Below are 18,673 nucleotides of genomic sequence, written 5' to 3' on the forward strand. Positions count from 1 at the left end.
ACAGTGGCGCTCACCTCCCACCTAGAGTTTTAACTTAAATTCTGAGATGTCTGCCTTCCCCCCAAATAACTTTTCTCGGCCCCTTCTCCCTTCGAGTCTCTCTATTCAGACCAAAAGCTTTCGATTGCTTATTCAGCATTTTTAAGAGCCCGATTTTGCTGTTTGCGCTGCCCCTGGGAAGGTGTCAAACACCTCTTTTCATTGTATTTAGTCACCCAGGTGCAGAGCGAGATTGAAAGAGACAGCGGAAGAACTTTCCCGGACTGTGCTGTCGCTCAACGGGCCAAACCAATCATCACGTAGGTTGCCTCCGGGCCCTCCTCTTTGGGGGCGTCCCCCTAGTGAGTGATAGACGGAGCCGCCCGGCCCCGCTCAGCCCAGCCCACGTTGCTGCTTAGATTGAAATGCAGAACTCAAGCCTCTTTCAGCGGGGCACAGACTTCCTTTTACTCCTTCCTTTTGCACTCTCGCCGCCTCCTCCCGGGGAGAAGCCGAGGCACCGGCGGCCCGGGGCAGCAGCACGACGGGCCACTAAGGCCACACGAAGAGTTTCTTTCTGGGAGTGCGGAACTGGGGCCCGGTTGGTGTACTGCTCGGAGCAATGGGTGAGTGGCGGCGGGGTACGCTGTCAGAGCCGGGAAGGGAGGGAGGGAGCGAGCGGGCGAGGGAGGGAGGGAGGGCGCGCACCACTGAGCGCTCACACTCTCCTTATTGACTTTGCTCGTGTTCCTACAAGTTGTGGGAACACGCTAAGGGTCAGCGGCTCGCAGCAGTTCAGTCTGAACGCTGGCTACTGGGTTGCTGCTGTTGATGCCATTTTCTGATTTCAAGACTAGGGAGCGGTGGCATCAGCAAGCCCCGCGCCCCGGTGCGGACCAAATTTTGTTTCGCGTACACACGGTAAAAAAGCCAACCAGAAAAAAAAAAAAAAAAGACTAGACTTTGTCTAATTGCGCAGGTCCCTAGGCGGGGCGCTGGGGATCAAGGGGGAGCGGCCCAAGGACATTAGCGCCGAGTGGGCGAGAAGGAGCCGCTTTGCAGCGTCAAGACCGACTTCCTCGCCTGCTTCGGAGGCTTCTGAACACTCGGAGAGGCCCTGCGTCTCACCACTTTATTTGCTTGTATCGGCCGCAGGCACTGCCGTAATGAGGGAGGAGGGTCTGACTCAACCGCGGTGATTTGAGGCTGTTCCTCAAGGCTCGGGGACCGTATGGTTTGGTGAAAGCCCGGGTCCTTAGTCCCAGGCGGGTTCCTCCGTCTTGCCCCCTGACGCGCGCGGAGGCCGAGTGGCAAGCGGTTGTCCCAAACTGTGGGTGCGCGTCCCCGCGCGCCGTGTGTTCGTTTTGCAGAGCCAGCCTTTGGGGAGGTAAACCAGTTGGGAGGAGTATTCGTGAACGGGAGGCCGCTGCCCAACGCCATCCGGCTTCGCATAGTGGAGCTGGCCCAACTGGGCATCCGACCGTGTGACATCAGCCGCCAGCTACGGGTCTCGCACGGCTGCGTCAGCAAGATCCTGGCTCGCTACAATGAGACAGGCTCGATCTTGCCAGGAGCCATTGGGGGCAGCAAGCCTCGGGTCACCACCCCCACCGTGGTGAAGCACATCCGGACCTACAAGCAGAGAGACCCCGGCATCTTCGCCTGGGAGATAAGGGACCGCCTACTGGCGGACGGCGTGTGTGACAAGTACAACGTGCCCTCGGTGAGCTCCATCAGCCGCATCCTGCGCAACAAGATCGGCAACTTGGCCCAACAGGGCCATTACGACTCCTACAAGCAGCACCAACCGGCGCCGCAGCCGGCGCTACCCTATAACCACATCTACTCGTACCCCAGCCCCATCACGGCGGCCGCCGCTAAGGTGCCCACGCCGCCGGGGGTGCCAGCCATCCCCGGCTCAGTGGCCATGCCGCGCACCTGGCCCTCCTCGCACTCCGTCACCGACATCCTGGGCATTCGCTCCATCACCGACCAAGGTAAGGGCCCGGGGCCCGGATATGGGATTGTGCAGAGCTTCGCTCCGCACCCTCTCAGGGGTTACCGCATCTGCGCCTCCAGGGGCCCGCGTCTGTCCCACCACCTGAGACGTTTCCCTTTGGAAACGTCAGGAGTCCTCCCAGGGGGTGTCCTGATCTCATTAACGTGAAATTCATGCCCTTCGTTTCCTTGCCACACACAGTCTACTGCCTCATCTCAAACTACCAGACCCATAACATCCCCCATCCCCAACACATGGTTCGCATTTTCCACCCTCCCCCGCCTCTCGCACCGCGGCAGCCTCGGACCAGCCCGCTCACTTGGAGAGCGCGGCCGGGGCCGGGCTTGGGGCGCAGCCTGAGAGGCCCGAGCGGGCGTGGAGCTGCCGGCTGCAGACACGGCTTCGGGCGGCTTGTTTGGGGAGTCGGGGACTCTGTAGAAATTGCAGTATTCTTCTTGCATTCTGGCAATCAGACCAAATTTGCTCAGGCAGGAAGTTCAAATGTCACCTAATTGGTTTCATTCTTATGCTTCACTTCATTTTCCTCGGAAACGGAGGTCCCGAAGTTACTATTAGTAACTTGCATGTTAGAGCATTGCTCATTCTGGGACTAATTTTCTGCTTTATTTCTCTCTTTCTCCCGCTCTCCTCCTCCCCGCCACCGGACACTTTTTACCTTAACAGATTTTAGCACATATATATCCTAGGAAGTGGCGCCAACCACCGCTATAATGAAGGGAAAATGCACGGCGATTCCACGCTGTCCTCTCTTCTGTTCTTTGCCGTTTTCCCCGCGCCTGCCGCTTCTCTTTAGGGTCCGCCAGTCCCAGGGAATGCTAGTGGACATCCCGTCCCTGCACGTTTTCAGTGGTGCCACCCCACTGTTCCTTTCCTTTCTCACCCTTGACCTTGCGTGTTGTGTCTTATTCTGCTGCTAAGGATGATTCCCCGCGCCCTTATGCTCAGTCGGGCTTCCGCAGGAGACCCGAGTTTGTTTTCTTTTACTGCGTTGTTAAAACAGAATAAAACAAAACACAAAACAGCGTTAACTTCTTTCTCAGTAGGGAGAAAACAAAGCCAAAAATGCCCTAGACGCAGAAATTAAATAATGCAGAGATAAAGAGCCTATCTTCTTAATTTCTCAACCAAAACTTTAAAAAGAGCGGGGGGGGGTGGGGTGGGAAATTAAATAGGAAAAGGGGAAACAGTTCATTTAATTATTTCCTGCCTTCCTCAGTTGCCACCACATTGGCACAATTATCTTTTTAAATAATTAACCATAGCCCTGATTTCTCATCTTCTTGTTTTCTGTGACTTTACAGGATCCTTCTAAGGGCCCAGTTTTGTCTTATTTGGAGCTGGCTGGAGCTTTAGTTGGAGAGAGTTTGCCCTTGATTTATAGGATAAACTGACCTCACTGACATTTAAAGGAAGCCCCTGTTCATGGGAAAGTGTGAGATCAGCAGAAATGGGGGCTCGAAGGGGGATCTCAATTTCTTAAGATAACTTCAGGCTTGTGCCCACCGATTGCCTTTTGTCTGGGAAGGCAAGGAAAGACTGGCAGTTCTGGGCCAAAATACTATTTCCTGGTGCAAATTGGAACACAATCTTAATTCTTTGGCGAGGGGGAGGCATAGTGAAAAAAGACTGACAGAGTTGAAAAGAAAACCTTTCTTCCCTAGGGAACCTACAATCAGACCAGATGTCAGTTGGAAAAGTATTAGATTATGGAGAGAAGCAACTCTTCATTCTACATATTGTTGATTCTGGGTGCCAGCTTTAAACAACCTGTTTTCTGACAAATCTGTGAATATAAAATGATTATTTCTACAAATGATCTTTCCTCAAAATGATTGCCCTGCTTTGAAGCTCAGTATCAGATGGAAGTGTTTAAGATCGTAGTAGTAGCTTTGTCAAACTTCCGTCCTCCACCCATGGGTCCCAAAGACAAACTGCTCCTAGTTTTCAAATATCTTTTCTTTAAAATTGTACTTGCTCACTTAAAGGTGCCGATGATTTAACATGCACACCTCTTGGTATTGTGGTGATCGGTTTACATCATATAATTTTCTTTGCGGCTCTATAAAGAGCATAAAGCATAGTTGACAGCTTTACCTCTTTTCCAAAACACTTAATTCCTCTTTAATTTTCCTAACCTTTTGTTTCATTGAAAAAGTAAACCTATGACCTTACCTCTGACACTGGTTGCACTTACAGTGGTAATTGTACTGTTTGTTTATTGAGTCATATGCACATAACCTCAGTATTTAATGTGTAGAGATAGAGCACGAAGGGTAGTCACACACAAGGTAGGCACACACCTATGCACTCATGCTTTGCATGTATATTGTGGGCATCCTTTAGTCATTTGTTTGCAGAAGACTTTACAGGTCTTTTGTTTCATCTGTTGACTTAAGTACTAGATCCGCACAGCACAGTGAACACTTTCTGGACGTTTCTGAGCGCCAGAACAGGCATAGTTAGGCCAGCACGACCCTTTCTCCCCCCAGTCGACTCTGGGTTAGTACTGGGGAGAACGGGGCGTCCAGTTTCACGCGTTCTTTCCCCGATTTAAGAAAATTCGGGGGAAACTTCAGATTCCTTCCACTCGTTTCCCCAGGGGAGCGAGGATGGGAGGAGGTAATCAAAGGCCGGTTAAAAAAAGAAAAAAAAAAAAATGTCTTCCCGCGGGCGTGGGGCAGAGAGCGGGGAGAGGCCTACTCCGAGGCGTCACCTGGGCCGGGCCCTGGGCTGCCGGCCGGAGAGGCGGGCCCCGCACCCCTTGGAGGCGGAGGGCAGGGGGCCGACCGAGGTCGCGGCCCCGGCGCTCGAGGGTCGCGGGTTCCGAGCAGGTCTCAGGAGGGGGCGCGCGGTCGGCCCTCCAGCCTGACGGCCTCTCCTCCTCCCCCCAGGAGTGAGCGACAGCTCCCCCTACCACAGCCCCAAGGTCGAGGAGTGGAGCAGCCTGGGCCGCAGCAACTTCCCCGCCGCCGCCCCGCACGCGGTCAACGGGCTGGAGAAGGGGGCCTTGGAGCAGGAAGCCAAGTACGCGCAGGTGAGGAGGCGGGGGCCCCGCCGGGTAGGCCGCGGGGGTTTGGGCGACGGAGGCCCGGGCTCCTCTCGGAGCTTCGACCGAGGGGAAGCCCTGGCCGCCTCCCCGTGACGGCCACGAGCCCCGGGCCAGGGCGGCGGGGGCGGGACGACGCCCAGACGCGCGAGGGCGGGGTGAGGCCTCGACCCCGCGGCCGGGGCCCCGGAGCGGCGGCCCTGGAAGCGCCTCGGGGCCTGTTGGCCAAACGGCTTGCGCCCCGAGCCCTCTCCGCGGCTCGAGTCGGGGCCACATTCACCCGGGACGGGACGGCGTCTCCGAGGGGCCAGGCGAGCGGCCGTGGGTTCCCAGCTGCGCGCGGCGAGCGGCCTGCACGCCCGAGGGCGCGGCGCCGCGGCTCCTCCCGCACGGACGGTCCGCGGCTCCGCGGGCACAGGCGCGCGTGGCGGGCCCCGCGACGGCGAGTAGAGGGCCGCCAGAGAAACTTCAGACAGTTCCCGCGCCCCGATTAAAGGTCACGTCGTCATCTCCCCAGGGAGGTTAGTGAGAAAACCTCAAATTATACGGACTGGCTGTCGACCGTTTAATTTTTCTTTCCCTCTGTCCCTCCCTCGACTCTCCAAAAGAAAACTTGAAACACCCCGTGTTGTTGTTGTTGTTTTTTCTTTTCCTTGAGAAAAGCTAAACAACCGTAACAACAAAAGCCCCAGAGTTTTGAGTCTAAATTCATCACCACGGTGGAGTCAGGAGTTCAAAGCTCGCAAAAAACCAAACAACAAAGCCGGACCTTCTCTCTGAACAGACCTATGTAGGTTTGCAAATTTATTCATGCCAAACTCCTATTCCAGAGTCTCAAAATACCCAGTTTTCGTTTTATTATTTTGAAATCTTAAAACTTTCAATGTTTTCATATAATCAGTTTTTTCCACTCAATGGAACTTGTAGCTGTTATTCACTCGGGAGAAAAAATCCTAGTCTTTATTTTCTCTAACAGACACCATTTCCACTTTCTCTTCCCTCCTTTATTTTGTTAAAACAGAATGCCGTAGATATTAGTAGCTCTCCCATGACAAATATCACAGAAAATAGCAAGGAAGGAGGGTTCCTTTCCTGACTATTTGTAAAGCATGCGAAAGGAGAAATGATAAGAAAGTTTGTCATTACCACCTTCTGCAAAAGAGCAGGTAGTACAGAAGAGGCTTTATGTTCAATGGCACCACTGCCACCTAAGCAAGTTATTTAACCTTTTAGAGTCTCTGTTTTTTCATCTATAAAACAGGGAAATAATAGGCCCAACCTCAAGCAGTGTGAAATTTCAATGTGATAATACAACCAGGGGGCACATAAGTCTTCATTAAATATTGCCTATGGATAGAATAGGCATTAAATATTCATTAAATATTTAAGTATTCATTAAATATTGCCTATGGATAGAAATGGCGCTTAGATATTGATTTAAAAACAAGCAGTTTTTTATTTTGTCACAATATACTTTGATCAGGGAGTTCATAGAAAGTGTCAAGGTATTTTGTTACAAACAATAGCGTGTCTATAAAGCACCCAGCATATAGAGTAGTAAGCATTTAATAGATGCTCAGTAATGTTTATTAGGTCATCATTTCCTGAAATAACATTGTGAAGTATAGAGCTGAAAAAAAATCTCCCCCATAGAGTTGATGAACCTAGTTTATAAATAAAGCAGTGTCATAATCCAAGAATCTTTAGGGTTACTTTTATTTTTACTCCCTTGAATTATAGACCTAGTGTTTAATCTTGTTTAGAAATGGTTAGTTAATACACACACTTCAAAATGAAACCAGTCAATTTAAAATAAAAATAGAACAGTGTTAAGTAATCTACTTTGTATTTTCTGAACATTAAAAATCCATTACATTTTATGCAGTGACTATCAAATCACTAAATGATCAGGTTTATAAGAATGAGTAATTTAAACAAGTGGCCAATAAGCATTGTTCTAAATGCTTGAGAAAAAATTAAAAAATTTTGAACAGAAAGACATTTGTATCAAACTTTCATTTGGAAAGTTCTTAATGGCAATCTGCTAACCTTCTGCATTGCTATGTTGTAAGATACTATAAACGATGTAAAATTTCAAAACTTGAAAAATTTCCATGCATAATTAAGTCAGTTCAGTTCAGTTCAGTCAGCAGCTACTCTATTATAGCTGTCAAAATAGTGCTTAATGCTGAAGGTGTGCTAAGTAGACACATATACTTAGAATGTATCATTTTGTGAGCAGTTTTGGAGTTTAGACATTAATTTCCTTGAGGGTAAAGTTATACATTAAAATTTGTTCATCAACAAACTTGGAAATGTAAGGTGTGTTGTGTGTGTGTGTATTCCATATATATATATATATATATATATATATATATATATGCATTTCTCCTACAAATATTTGAAGGGTAATTTTATTAAGGTTATTTTTCAAAGTGTTATCAGCATATGTATGTTTCTACAATCCTAGTGTAAACTTGGGTAACACTTTTCTCTGTGTTATGAACAAAAATTGAGTCTTTGACAAAAAAAAAATTCTCAAGATTTTTGCCCATAATACTTTTATGGTATTTATGGTTGTTATTAAATAGCACACTATTATATGATCTCAGTTTCATTTTAGTTAATAAAGGAGGAAATTGAGAGTTCAGGATCATAGGACTTAGAGCATAATCCTTTGTCAGAATATACCTGTAAAATTACCAACAATTGATCATAGATTCTATTGATTACTATAATCTAGAGTTTCTGTTTTCAGCTTAAACTGCAAAGAAAGTTGCCCAATTGCTAGTAATTAGAACCTTATGCACACATCTATCTTGTTTTTAAAACATTAGAATATTCAAACTTGTTGTACACATTACTGTTATATTGCAATTGATATTTTATATTGCCATTCAGAAATCCTTATTGTCTATCTTTGAGGATAGAAGAAAAAGGATATTTATTTTTACTTTTTTCACTTACATTTAATGTTGGGCTTGAACTCTTTAATCTCATTTAACTCTCAGTGACAATAATGTTTCTCTGGATCCTAATGGCTGGTTCTTTTCTGTTGGAAATATAAAACTCTCTTGAATGCAACTGCATGGCAAAAAAAAAAAAAAAAACCCAACAACAAACAAAACATATAGAGAAACATGAGGTTGGACTATATCTACCCTTTTATATAGTACTTAGTGAATTACTGCCTCATTCTTTTTAAAGAGTTCATAAGCAGTTGTATAGGTGTTGAAATTTTCTTTGTATTGTTAGGCATACTTTCTCAAGGGAAAAAAAAAGAATATCTGGTACTCTGATTCAAGTAATCTGAATGGTGGATTTATAAGCTTTGAGTATCTTTATTTTGGAGTAGTAAAATCAACTCAGACAGTAAGTTTAATATAAAATTAGCTACAAATTGAGATATCAGGAATGGAGAATAGTCTATAAATACTTGAACTTAAGAAAAAGTTCAGAGTTAAATGAGATGTGAAAAGAGTTTAATTTGGAGACATAATCTGAAATTCTTATGAAACATTCATTTGTACATTATATTTAAAATATAGTATTGCCTGAGTATAATTTTCTAGTGCATTATTTGACAGACTGTCCTTGTAGACATACTGTTCTTAAATATAATGAAGTTGCCCTGGATTTTTCTTCATTTTAAATAAAGTTATTTTGTGCTAAATAATTTATAATTTTATAGAGAATCTATTTCAGGCAAATGTTAATAGTCTTTGAAATTCATATTATCTACTATGAAAAATATTCTTTGATCTGGCTAGCTTTTAACTATGTTTCAAAATTAGTAATTATGTATTGGTAAAACATGTCATATGAAATACCAAAAAAAGCTATTTGAATTTTTTTCAAGGCTACATCAATTTTAATAACATTTTAGAAACATAAAATTTAGAAAAACATTTAAAATAGCAGCTTTCCATTACCTAGAGACAATTAGATCTGTAATGTGATAACTAAATATAATTAAGATCCTTTTGGATGGATGTTGAAATCATATTTACAACTGTCATTTCATTTCGTCAGATTTATTTTACTAGGTTATTGCATAATGAATTAAAGGTAGAATAGCAGCGAGAAAAATGACCTCACACACACACAAAAAGAGAATCTTGTTATTTTCAGGTCTGAAGCTTTTTCTTGCTTATGATACCTAAGTGGAAATTCTAGGTGAAGCACAGCTGTTTGTGGCTGAACATACTTTATTATAAAGCCAGGGTAAACTCATTTTATCATAAGAGAAGGACCAGGTAGGGCTGATGAGTGGATGAAAGATTGCGGATGGAAGACTTGGCACTACTATTTGCATTTTCTTCAAGAAAGAAAATGTGGAGTAGACAACTCCCAGAATTTGAGGAATTGTCTATAACCTCTAGTTGCCAGACGGTTGTCATACCAGTTTTTTTCATGGTTGTGAGTGTTTGGAAACTAATGCATTTCCCCTTTCTCTGGGGGCAGTGGTGGGGGGAGGGGAATAAATGCAATGACCATAAATTAAATAATGAAATACTAGGTTACAACTTTTATGTACCTTTTCAACAGCTTTACTCATTTTGCTTATTCTGTGATAAAGGGTGCCCAGTTTTTTTGTTTATTTTTTGTTTTTAAAAGCAAGAGCATCACATTGTTTGCTTTCAAAAGGCTGCACTAACTTAAGTATACAAGTGATTATGAAACACCTATAATGTGTCCCATTTTGTAGGGATGTGAGATGATTAAAGGCAAGACCCTGTCCTCAGACTGTTTATAGTCGAACTCTTTGCCAATACAGCTTCTCAACATAGTCATTTGAAAATATTTTTTAAAACTGGCAAATCTGTGTAACATTTTAGAACACAATGAAAAGTCATACTTTCATTCACTCTTGTGATAACCGTAACTAGAATACATTGCATAGTAACATATTTTTTTCCTGGACTCTTTTGTTTAATGTCAGTGGGATAAAATCTGTCTTTTTCTGGAAACATTCAACAAAACAAGGAACTTACTTTTTCCAGGGTATACAATTTGGTCTATTTTACTTTGTATTAGTAAATCTCATTCTCAAAATTAGGTTGAAGACAGTTTGCCTTAGGGAGGACCCTTGTACAGTTCTTTAGAGGAAAGGATTCTCGTGGCTTCCATGGAAGATCCACATGATCCGCATGAAAAGGGGGCTGATGGATTGAGGTCTTATTTATGGAATCTTTAGGTAAAGTCATTTTCAGAAATGAGATTTCCATTACTTGCCCATTGCTGGGGTTTCATTTGGAAAATTTGTTTACTCTTCCCTGGGGATTCCATATGTTGGTCGATTTATAAATCATATTTACAATCCAATTAAATAGAGTAATTTAGCATGTTTGCTCCCATGATATTTATGGTGTACATTTGGTAGTCTCTACTCAGCCTAACTAGCTTTTCAGATTAATTACATGCCCTTCACTGAAAACACTAAACAGATTTGGGAAGTTTAAGTCATATACTCTTTTACTGGAAAGAATAAACAAACATCAATGCTACCTGTAGTTGTTTTCCTTTATGGTGGAAAATTTTACTCTTTCAATTATTTCTTCATAAATAACAATTACTTTACCTGGTAGAGATTTATATCTTTTACTAATGTCATGTTTCAAAATAAATAGTGAGAAAATTGATGTGTTTATTGGGTCACTGGAATGAATGGTGACGGTGGCAGGTACATTTTATTTAAAGCATATTTGTTCTCTCATCTTGATTATGCCGTTTAAAAAAATTTTTTTAATATGAACTTTAAAAGTAAAAAGGGAAATTAAGACAAAACTTTTCCACCCCAAATCTAGGTCATAATTTAACCTGAGTGAAAGCTAAGAGCTATTTCTATACTGTTAAAAGATTTCTGTTTTTTTTTTTTTTTTTTTTTTAAAGCAAAATCTTGAGCATTCCCTTGCCTCCTTCTAACGATGAGGAGGTCAAACCTCTCTGAGGTTCCCTTCCCAACCTTCCTTTCTGCGGGGCCTGCATCACTAAAATGACTCTAAAAATATTGCAGATTTTAGAGAACTTTGAAATATTTAACATAAAAAATAAATTTGGTGCCTTAATCGAAAATGGACAAATCTGGAAAGAATTATTTGTGGGTTTTTTTTTTTACAGTTGATGAACAAATGTAGTTATGGAATAAATAAGGCACCTGATGGTAACGTGAGCTTAAATCCAATGTTTTGACTTCCCACAAATCCTAGGAGCATTATCTAAAATGAGAGTCCACTCCAGCCTGGCTTCTTAGGAGAACATCTCTGGGTAAAAAGAAGTGGACCCACGTCAGGGATTGTAGACATGACATTCGAGGAGCTGAAGCGCCCCCAATAAAGGGGTAACGTCAGTGAGCAGTGGTTCTAGCAGCAAGGATGTACGGAGAGGAAAGGGAAAAGGGGAATATGATAAAGCAAGTATTTCACAGAGATCTATGAAGTTGAATGATAGAAAAAAATATATAAAGAAAAAAGAATGAGTAGGAAAAATTTAGCTGTGATGAAAAACAGAATTCACCAATACATTTTTTTCTGCTGTGTTGCTAAATAATATGTTGTTTCTGTATAATACTACATATCTAACCCATGTAATGGTCAAATGTTGAGCAAAAGTATTGATTAGTTTTAAAGTAATTTTAACCTTAACACTTTAGTCTTACCATTCTTATTTTATGATTCTTGGTGTATAAAATATTAATTAATGTTAGAATAGAAGAGACCAGATACAGATGCAGACACCTTTCCATAATTGAGCTGGAGCAATTCCTTTCCAAACTAATTTCTTTTAGGTTATTGGGAAGATTCTAGATAATGATGATCAGAAATATAATCTGTGTGCAATGCTAAATTTCTTCTGCAGGTTGCCAGTTCTTGATCTTCATGCTCATTCGCTGAGAGAGCCTTAAAGTGTTTGTCCTTTGAGCCATTTTCTAATGAGCCATTCTCAGAAAGCAGGAAAAAGAGGGGTTTTTTTAGAAGTTAAGAAACAGAATTAGGGCCTAAGACTGAGTGTCAGGTTCTAGAAGAGGAAAGAATCTTTTACCAGAGAAGATGCTCTGGTTTGAAATGAAATCGTATGTCTTAATTGTCCCGGATAAACAGTTTGATTTGCTGCAGAGAATCCTGTATCAGAAGGGGTGATGACTTCTTTTAACACATGGCCATGGACTTGCTGATTGATTGACCTAGGGTAAATGGCTAAACTCCTTAATCTATATTCTCTTGTATAAAAAGAGGATAAGATTTCATTTATATTCAACAATGATGTGCAGTGGCTTCTTTCTTAAAAATCAGAACATCATCCTTTGTAACACATTTTAATTGCAATTAAACATAGAGTTTTACTCATTATAAATTATCTTGTAATTATTATAAACTCAGGTTAAAATGAGCTACAGTTTATCAGTTCTAATTATTTGATAAAATACGTTGGGTATTTCTTAGTGCCTGAGACATGAGACAGATTCAGTAAACCTTAGTTTCCTTTCTTCTTCCCCATTTTTCAAAGAACAAGCACTCTGACAAAAAAAAAAGAACACGAGGTGTGTGTTCTTATAGAACCAACTACATAAAGTTAACCCCTCTACTTTTATTCTTATTTTGACAGAAATTCACAAGCAGTGTTAAATCACATCCATGTATATATTTTACTCCATGCATTACTCTACATTGAGAAAATAATTTTTGAGACCCCCCCACTGTTGCATTCTCATAGACATGGAAGTAAAAATAATAACCAAATGAATTACAGTGGAAAACAATTTCTGTGTTGCTATTGAATCGGAAATAGTATCCAACATATGTCTGCTTTTCTTACCTCTAAGGATTGATTGGTTTTATGAATTATATTTCTATTATTTACATTATATTTTCATTAGGAAATATGGCGATATGTTTATTTATTCAGATCACCACCAGGAAATAGCATTTTCCTTATTTCTAAACAATGTAGAAATTGAAGGGGGAAAATTAAGTTACTTGAAGAAGGGTGCTGAGTATTCATGCCAGAATCAGGATTAGAAATCAGGGTGTTTTTGGTGTTGTTAATAGTAACGATACCAACAATAATTTATCGCATGCCAAGGTTTCTAGGCAGACTTGCCTGCCAGAGTTGCTGTGTTTTGTTTGCAAACTAAGATTTTACATTTAAATTCATTTCAAGAGATTTATCTACGTGGCTTCTAAAACTTCAGATCACAGAGCCGTAAAACTTTTGCAAGCAAATTTTCCAATTTCAAAACCATGCATATGTAATCCTTTCATATTCTGACATTTTCCTTTCTAATAAAATAACTCTGGAAAAAATACCTCCCTCATCTTCATTAAAAAACCCTTATAGACAAACTGCCTGATCTTTGCATGTCCTTTGTCCAATAGGCATTTTCAACGTGATGTTTTAAAATATGGCCGTGTTTTATTCAACAAAGGTCATGCTCATTTTGAGTTTCTAAAATGACAGCCCATACTCTGCCCTTCTTTACTGGAAATGAAAGTACACCAACCAGGCCCTTCACAAAGATCTCAACAAAAGAGCCAAACAAAACTGGAGTGTGGGGGAAAGCTGACAAAGGCAGACAGGGAGCTGAACGGATTCTAAGAGTACTTAATCACAATTAATTCTTTCCTCACCTTGTGTTTCCTTCCTATAATTCCAAGTAGCAAAAGCAAATACTGTGGATTTTCTGGTTTTAGCCTCCTCAAAATCTTTGTGGAAAAAATACATTTAAGTAGCAAGACTGAATGCATTTAGAATATAAACAGAGTCAAATCTTAGAAAAAAGAAATTAGAAGGTAGAGTCAGAATATTGTCAGTTACTACTCAGAACTTACATTCTGCATTTTTCTAAGAACTGGGGAAAAGTCAGCCACTCTAATGTGATTATTTTCACCTCTTGTCTTTTCCGACTCCTTTTAGGCACCAAACGGTCTCCCAGCTGTAAGCAGTTTTGTGTCAGCAGCCAGCATGGCTCCTTATCCTACCCCGGCCCAAGTGTCGCCCTACATGACCTACAGCGCTGCTCCTTCTGGTTATGTTGCTGGACATGGGTGGCAACATGCCAGTGGCACCCCACTTTCCCCCCACAACTGTGACATTCCTGCGTCGCTGGCATTCAAGGGAATGCAGGCAGCTCGAGAAGGTAGCCACTCTGTCACAGCTTCCGCGCTCTGATGGGAGATTCTGTCTGCAGCAGCTTCACCGTCTGCAGCAGCTTCCCCCAGGAGTCTCCCTCTCGGCACACCCTCCCCGCCTTCCCTGGTCTCGGATCCCACCCCTCTGCCCTCCAACCCTTTTGCCGGAAAGCTGGCTTTATGGACTCACCTCCTTTGTGCTGATGACACTTAAATATTTCTCGCCATAACTTCTCTCTCACAGAAAGCCTGACATGACTTTAGGATTTAAAAAACAGAAGCGATGTTCGGGATTGATGAGACGTTCGTGTTGCCCACGCACTGTTCTTAACGTAGAAACCTGCACCCCTCAAAGGGCTTAAGGAACTTTTCAAACTAGTCTTTGGTAAAACCACATGTGTATATTTATTCTAAATCAACCTGAACTTCTGAGACGTGCAATTGTTGAGATTCTGCAAAATCAATAAAAGAAAATACATATAGAAAAAGTTATGCTACACCCTCTAATCAAATAAGGTAATAAAATAAGCCTTAATTCATCATTAGGAAACTAATCAATAATTGACTTGAGTGATCCTTTATTTTTAACAGATGACCTATTTTGTTGGAAAATATATGTATAACTTAAGCAATATCTGAATTTAGCTCCTCCTGGTGTTTTGACTTGGTTCCAAATACAATAATGTTTATATTTTCTATTAGTTTGTAAATACGGACTCTGGATGGTGCATTTGTGTTTTCATTCCATGGGATAACCCCCTCCCCATTACTACCCACCACCCCCCACACCGCCTCTCTCTTTTTTCCCTTTCTTTTTGCAAAGGTGACTTCCCGGCAACGTCTTTGTCTCTGTTTGGTGGTGGGCTGCTCAGGCTCCTGGGCCTGGACTCGCCCCAGATTTTGTGTGTGCAGTGAAGGCTTCGACATCTCATGAAGGACATTTTCTTTCTACAACAGAGGACTCAAAAACACAGATAAAACAAGCCAGTCTCCCATTCTGTATCCCAGTCAAACAATACACATGCCAAGCATATAAAGACAAGAGGGTGGAAATATCTGAAAGAGGCTCTAAAGGAAGTCACTTAGAAACTTAAGTTTAATGTGAAATGCTTTGCAAAGACACTTAAAATGAACTTTATGTTAAAGAAAACCACTGTGAAACTAAATTGTACTGTTATTGTTGGCTTACCTGTGTGTTCAGCAATTGCAGCCCAAAATTACATTGTAATTTAAAGAAAATGGAAAAATTCCGCTCTAATGAATGTAAAAACGGCTTGCTGTGAAGTTTACATTGTTGTACAGAAGCATGTGTCTCGTGTAGGTAAACTGGTGATGGTATTAGAAATACAGATGCTATTTAATTTTTAAAAATTCCCTTTATTCATTTCTGGAGCTACAGGACATGGTTTAACTGATGGATCTTTTGAAACCAATTTGCTTTTCACTTTAATGTTCATAATAGAACTGAGGGGGTATATGTTTGTGTGTGTGTGAGAGAGAGCATGTGATTATGTTTCATATTTTAAAACAACTGATTTTCTTGGGAAAAAACCTACAGTTTTAATCTCTTCTGTTTTGAACGTTCTTCCTGCTTGGCAATATAGGCTTGAAAATACGTTTTTAAAACGTTGGTATAATTCATCTGTTGGGAAATTAATATATAGTGGGGCTCTTTTTTTGGTGTTGATTCTGTGCAATAACTAGCAGGGCCCATCACCAGATATGGATGGTAGGTGGTTTTGCTCTCTTCCTGTCCGGGCTGTGCGCAGCCCACGGGGCAACCCACTTCTGTCACATTGGGTTCATGGCCTCATTTACAACTCAGATGGCTAGATGAGCCAGGTTTTCAAATCACTGTGATGTAAACAGTAAGCAGATTTCTGACACACAAGTTATGTTCGAGGAACTGCTTTTTTCAAGCAGCAGATATCTTGTAGAGAGCTTTGAACTACATTTATTTCTAAAGCAACCGAAATTCAGTGCTACAAACAGAGGATTATAACTTCAGGAGAAGAATAAGCAGAAGGAGCAGATGAACTCTCAGGGCCCTAGTCTTCCTTTGATCTTGTAAAACTCCTATTGACATCTGGAGTTCCCAGTCTGGTGAGAAAATAGAACTATAAACCAAATGGAACAAAATACCAGTCCAATATTTGGTGGAAACTTTAAAACCACACGGTACAAGGACTCTCCTGCCATGCAGAAAAACTGACACAAGGTACGGAATTATTCCTTATCAGATGTTTTTAGGAGGCTATTAGGAGTCTTTAAAATATATCAATAATTTGTATGGAAATACAACTAAATGTTATTTTCCTCATCTAAATTAAGAAGTCTCTTGTTAATATGCTATTTATAATTTTTTCCTGATTTCTTGTATCTTTAAAAATCTAATATTAATACTATAAAAGGTTTCCTTTTCTTTTCCCCCCCGGAGGCCTTTTCTTAGCAATGGTGAATTCACATGGAGTAAATTTTTAAAAGATAAGAGAAAGCCCAAATACAATTTGCTATTCAAAGCACACTATGATTTAAAACTACTTTTAAAAATGAGAGAAGGAAAGTGGGAGGGGAGATGAGGTTGTTCGATTTTTAAAAACATTATTATTATTGGTTAACATTGACTTTTTTCCTCTGTTTCTTAGGGGGTAAAAATGTTGTTTTTAACCTGGCAAATGCACTCTTCAGATATCCTTTTCCATCCTATCCACATGGAGAGGTTAAAGGTTCAATTTCATGGCCTCTGTGGAGGCAGTGCTCTCTCTCACAGGATGCAAGAGATAGAATCACCTGCAAGGATAGAATGCAGTTGGACAACAGACACACTCTTACTTCTCTTGTTTTGTCCTACTTTTAATGACCCTCTTATTAAGTATTGGGCTGAAATATAAATTAAAGAACACGTTGGAAAGGATGTACAAGTGAAGGCTGTGTATGTATATACAGTATGTCAAAAGCCTTTATTTTTATACTTCAAATGCTCTAAATTAATAAAAAGTAATAATTATCATGTTATCTTTCATTTTTTTTCGAAATGTTTTAGTGACACAGCTTTGTGGTAGACAGATCTCCTGGTTATAGTTACGAACAGGTGTCATCCTAGAACAGGCAGATATTTTTGACTCAAGCTACTGAAGGAGCATCACTTCAGGATGCAGATATAAAATTAAGCTTCGTTACATCAACGTCAAGGAGATATTTTTTTTGAGTGCATGTTAGTACAGGCATCTTTGGAAATGCCAAGAATGTACTTCTCTTTTGAAACATTTTCTCCTTCATAATACATATTTTAACATTGAAGTTAGTAGACTTCACATCTGAAACTATCACTTAAAAATAGTAAACTAGAAATGTAGTTTATTCTAAACATCCTTAAAAAAAAAAATGGCATAGGTAAGAATTCTGAGAAAAGGTATCTGATGCAAATACAGCACAAACAGGCCTAAGGAGCAGTTCAGATTTGTGATTCAACATGAACATATTTCAGCATTAAAACTTGTTTTCAAAGGGAACTATGTGAAGAAAAGTAGTTTCATATAGTTTCATGTTTTATCTTTGTCACAAAAGACTTCAAATATCATAATTTTAAAATATGATCTGCTTTAACCAACAGTGCAAAATATAAAGTAGGTTTAGGAAAATACAGATGAGATGTATATTATTACTAAAGGAAACCAACAATTCACATTTTACATGAAATTTTAAAAAGGCCATTTTAGTACCCTTCAGAAACATTTTCCATGTATATGATTAAATACTATTTATGGAAGAATTTAATTCCTTATAAAAACTTTAAATTTTGGCATCTTTTTTCACTTATAAGCACTTCTTTACCTTTTGGGAAAAAATAATCATCAATACAATGAATTTTTATTGCAAAGCCATGTAAGAGGAACATAGGTCATAAAATTTGTATTGTTTTTATGGAATATATCTAATTTCCATGCTACTTTTCTATATTCAGTTTATATATTTCATTGCTTCACAGTACTAATTTTCTCCTCATAGTTTTAAGGATATGATTAAAACGACAGTTTCAAATTTTCTAGAGATAATTTTTGAAGTATCAAATAGGTTTTGTTCTTGAGCACACTGTTTTACCCTTTACAATTGTATCTAAGTGTATAATTATAATTTATCATTGTATGGGCTTAACTGATAGATATTCTCGCCTCCTGATGGTGCTGTGTAATGAAAATCCATTTTCACAAGGGGGGAAAATACACTGTAGGCAATCACCAGTTCTCCTGAAGCCATGAATAGGTGTATTCATAAACCAGCAGCATCACTGCACCACCTAGAAAAGAAAAGAGCAGTTTTTAATCCTGTGAAATTGTGTTGTCTTTCCCACTGGGTTTCTGAATCCCCTTGAGTCTTATGCAGCCTATCAGGCAGAAGCCATTCAGAATCATCAGTTCTCAAGCTCCAATGCATAGACTTCAGAAAACTACTGTGGAAAATTCTCAGAGCAAAATCAAGACCATCTTGAGCCTCCAAATA

General features: G+C 40.7%; 2 protein-coding genes across 5 annotated transcripts in view; one reads left to right on the forward strand and one right to left on the reverse strand.

The window, feature by feature from the left end:
• Positions 1–211: 211 nt before the first annotated feature.
• PAX9 (paired box 9) lies at positions 212–15,544 on the forward strand. The gene is made up of 4 exons (XM_069558761.1): positions 212–605; positions 1,350–1,976; positions 4,891–5,033; positions 13,959–15,544. Exons 1-4 carry the CDS (start codon positions 602–604, stop codon positions 14,211–14,213), a joined length of 1,029 nt encoding a protein of 342 aa, XP_069414862.1. The 5' UTR covers positions 212–601; the 3' UTR covers positions 14,214–15,544.
• A 1,562-nt stretch (positions 15,545–17,106) lies between these two features.
• The window catches only part of SLC25A21 (solute carrier family 25 member 21), a 554,176-nt gene continuing 552,609 nt past the window's right edge, over positions 17,107–18,673 (reverse strand). For all 4 annotated transcript variants that reach the window (XM_069558765.1, XM_069558763.1, XM_069558764.1 and 1 more), the window contains one exon: positions 17,107–18,470. In XM_069558765.1, the coding sequence (XP_069414866.1) occupies positions 18,409–18,470 (62 nt within the window). In that variant the 3' untranslated portion in view covers positions 17,107–18,408. The remainder of the gene's footprint in view (positions 18,471–18,673) is intronic.

The sequence above is a fragment of the Ovis canadensis genome, chromosome 18, assembly GCF_042477335.2.
Source record: "Ovis canadensis isolate MfBH-ARS-UI-01 breed Bighorn chromosome 18, ARS-UI_OviCan_v2, whole genome shotgun sequence".
NCBI lineage: Eukaryota > Metazoa > Chordata > Mammalia > Artiodactyla > Bovidae > Ovis > Ovis canadensis.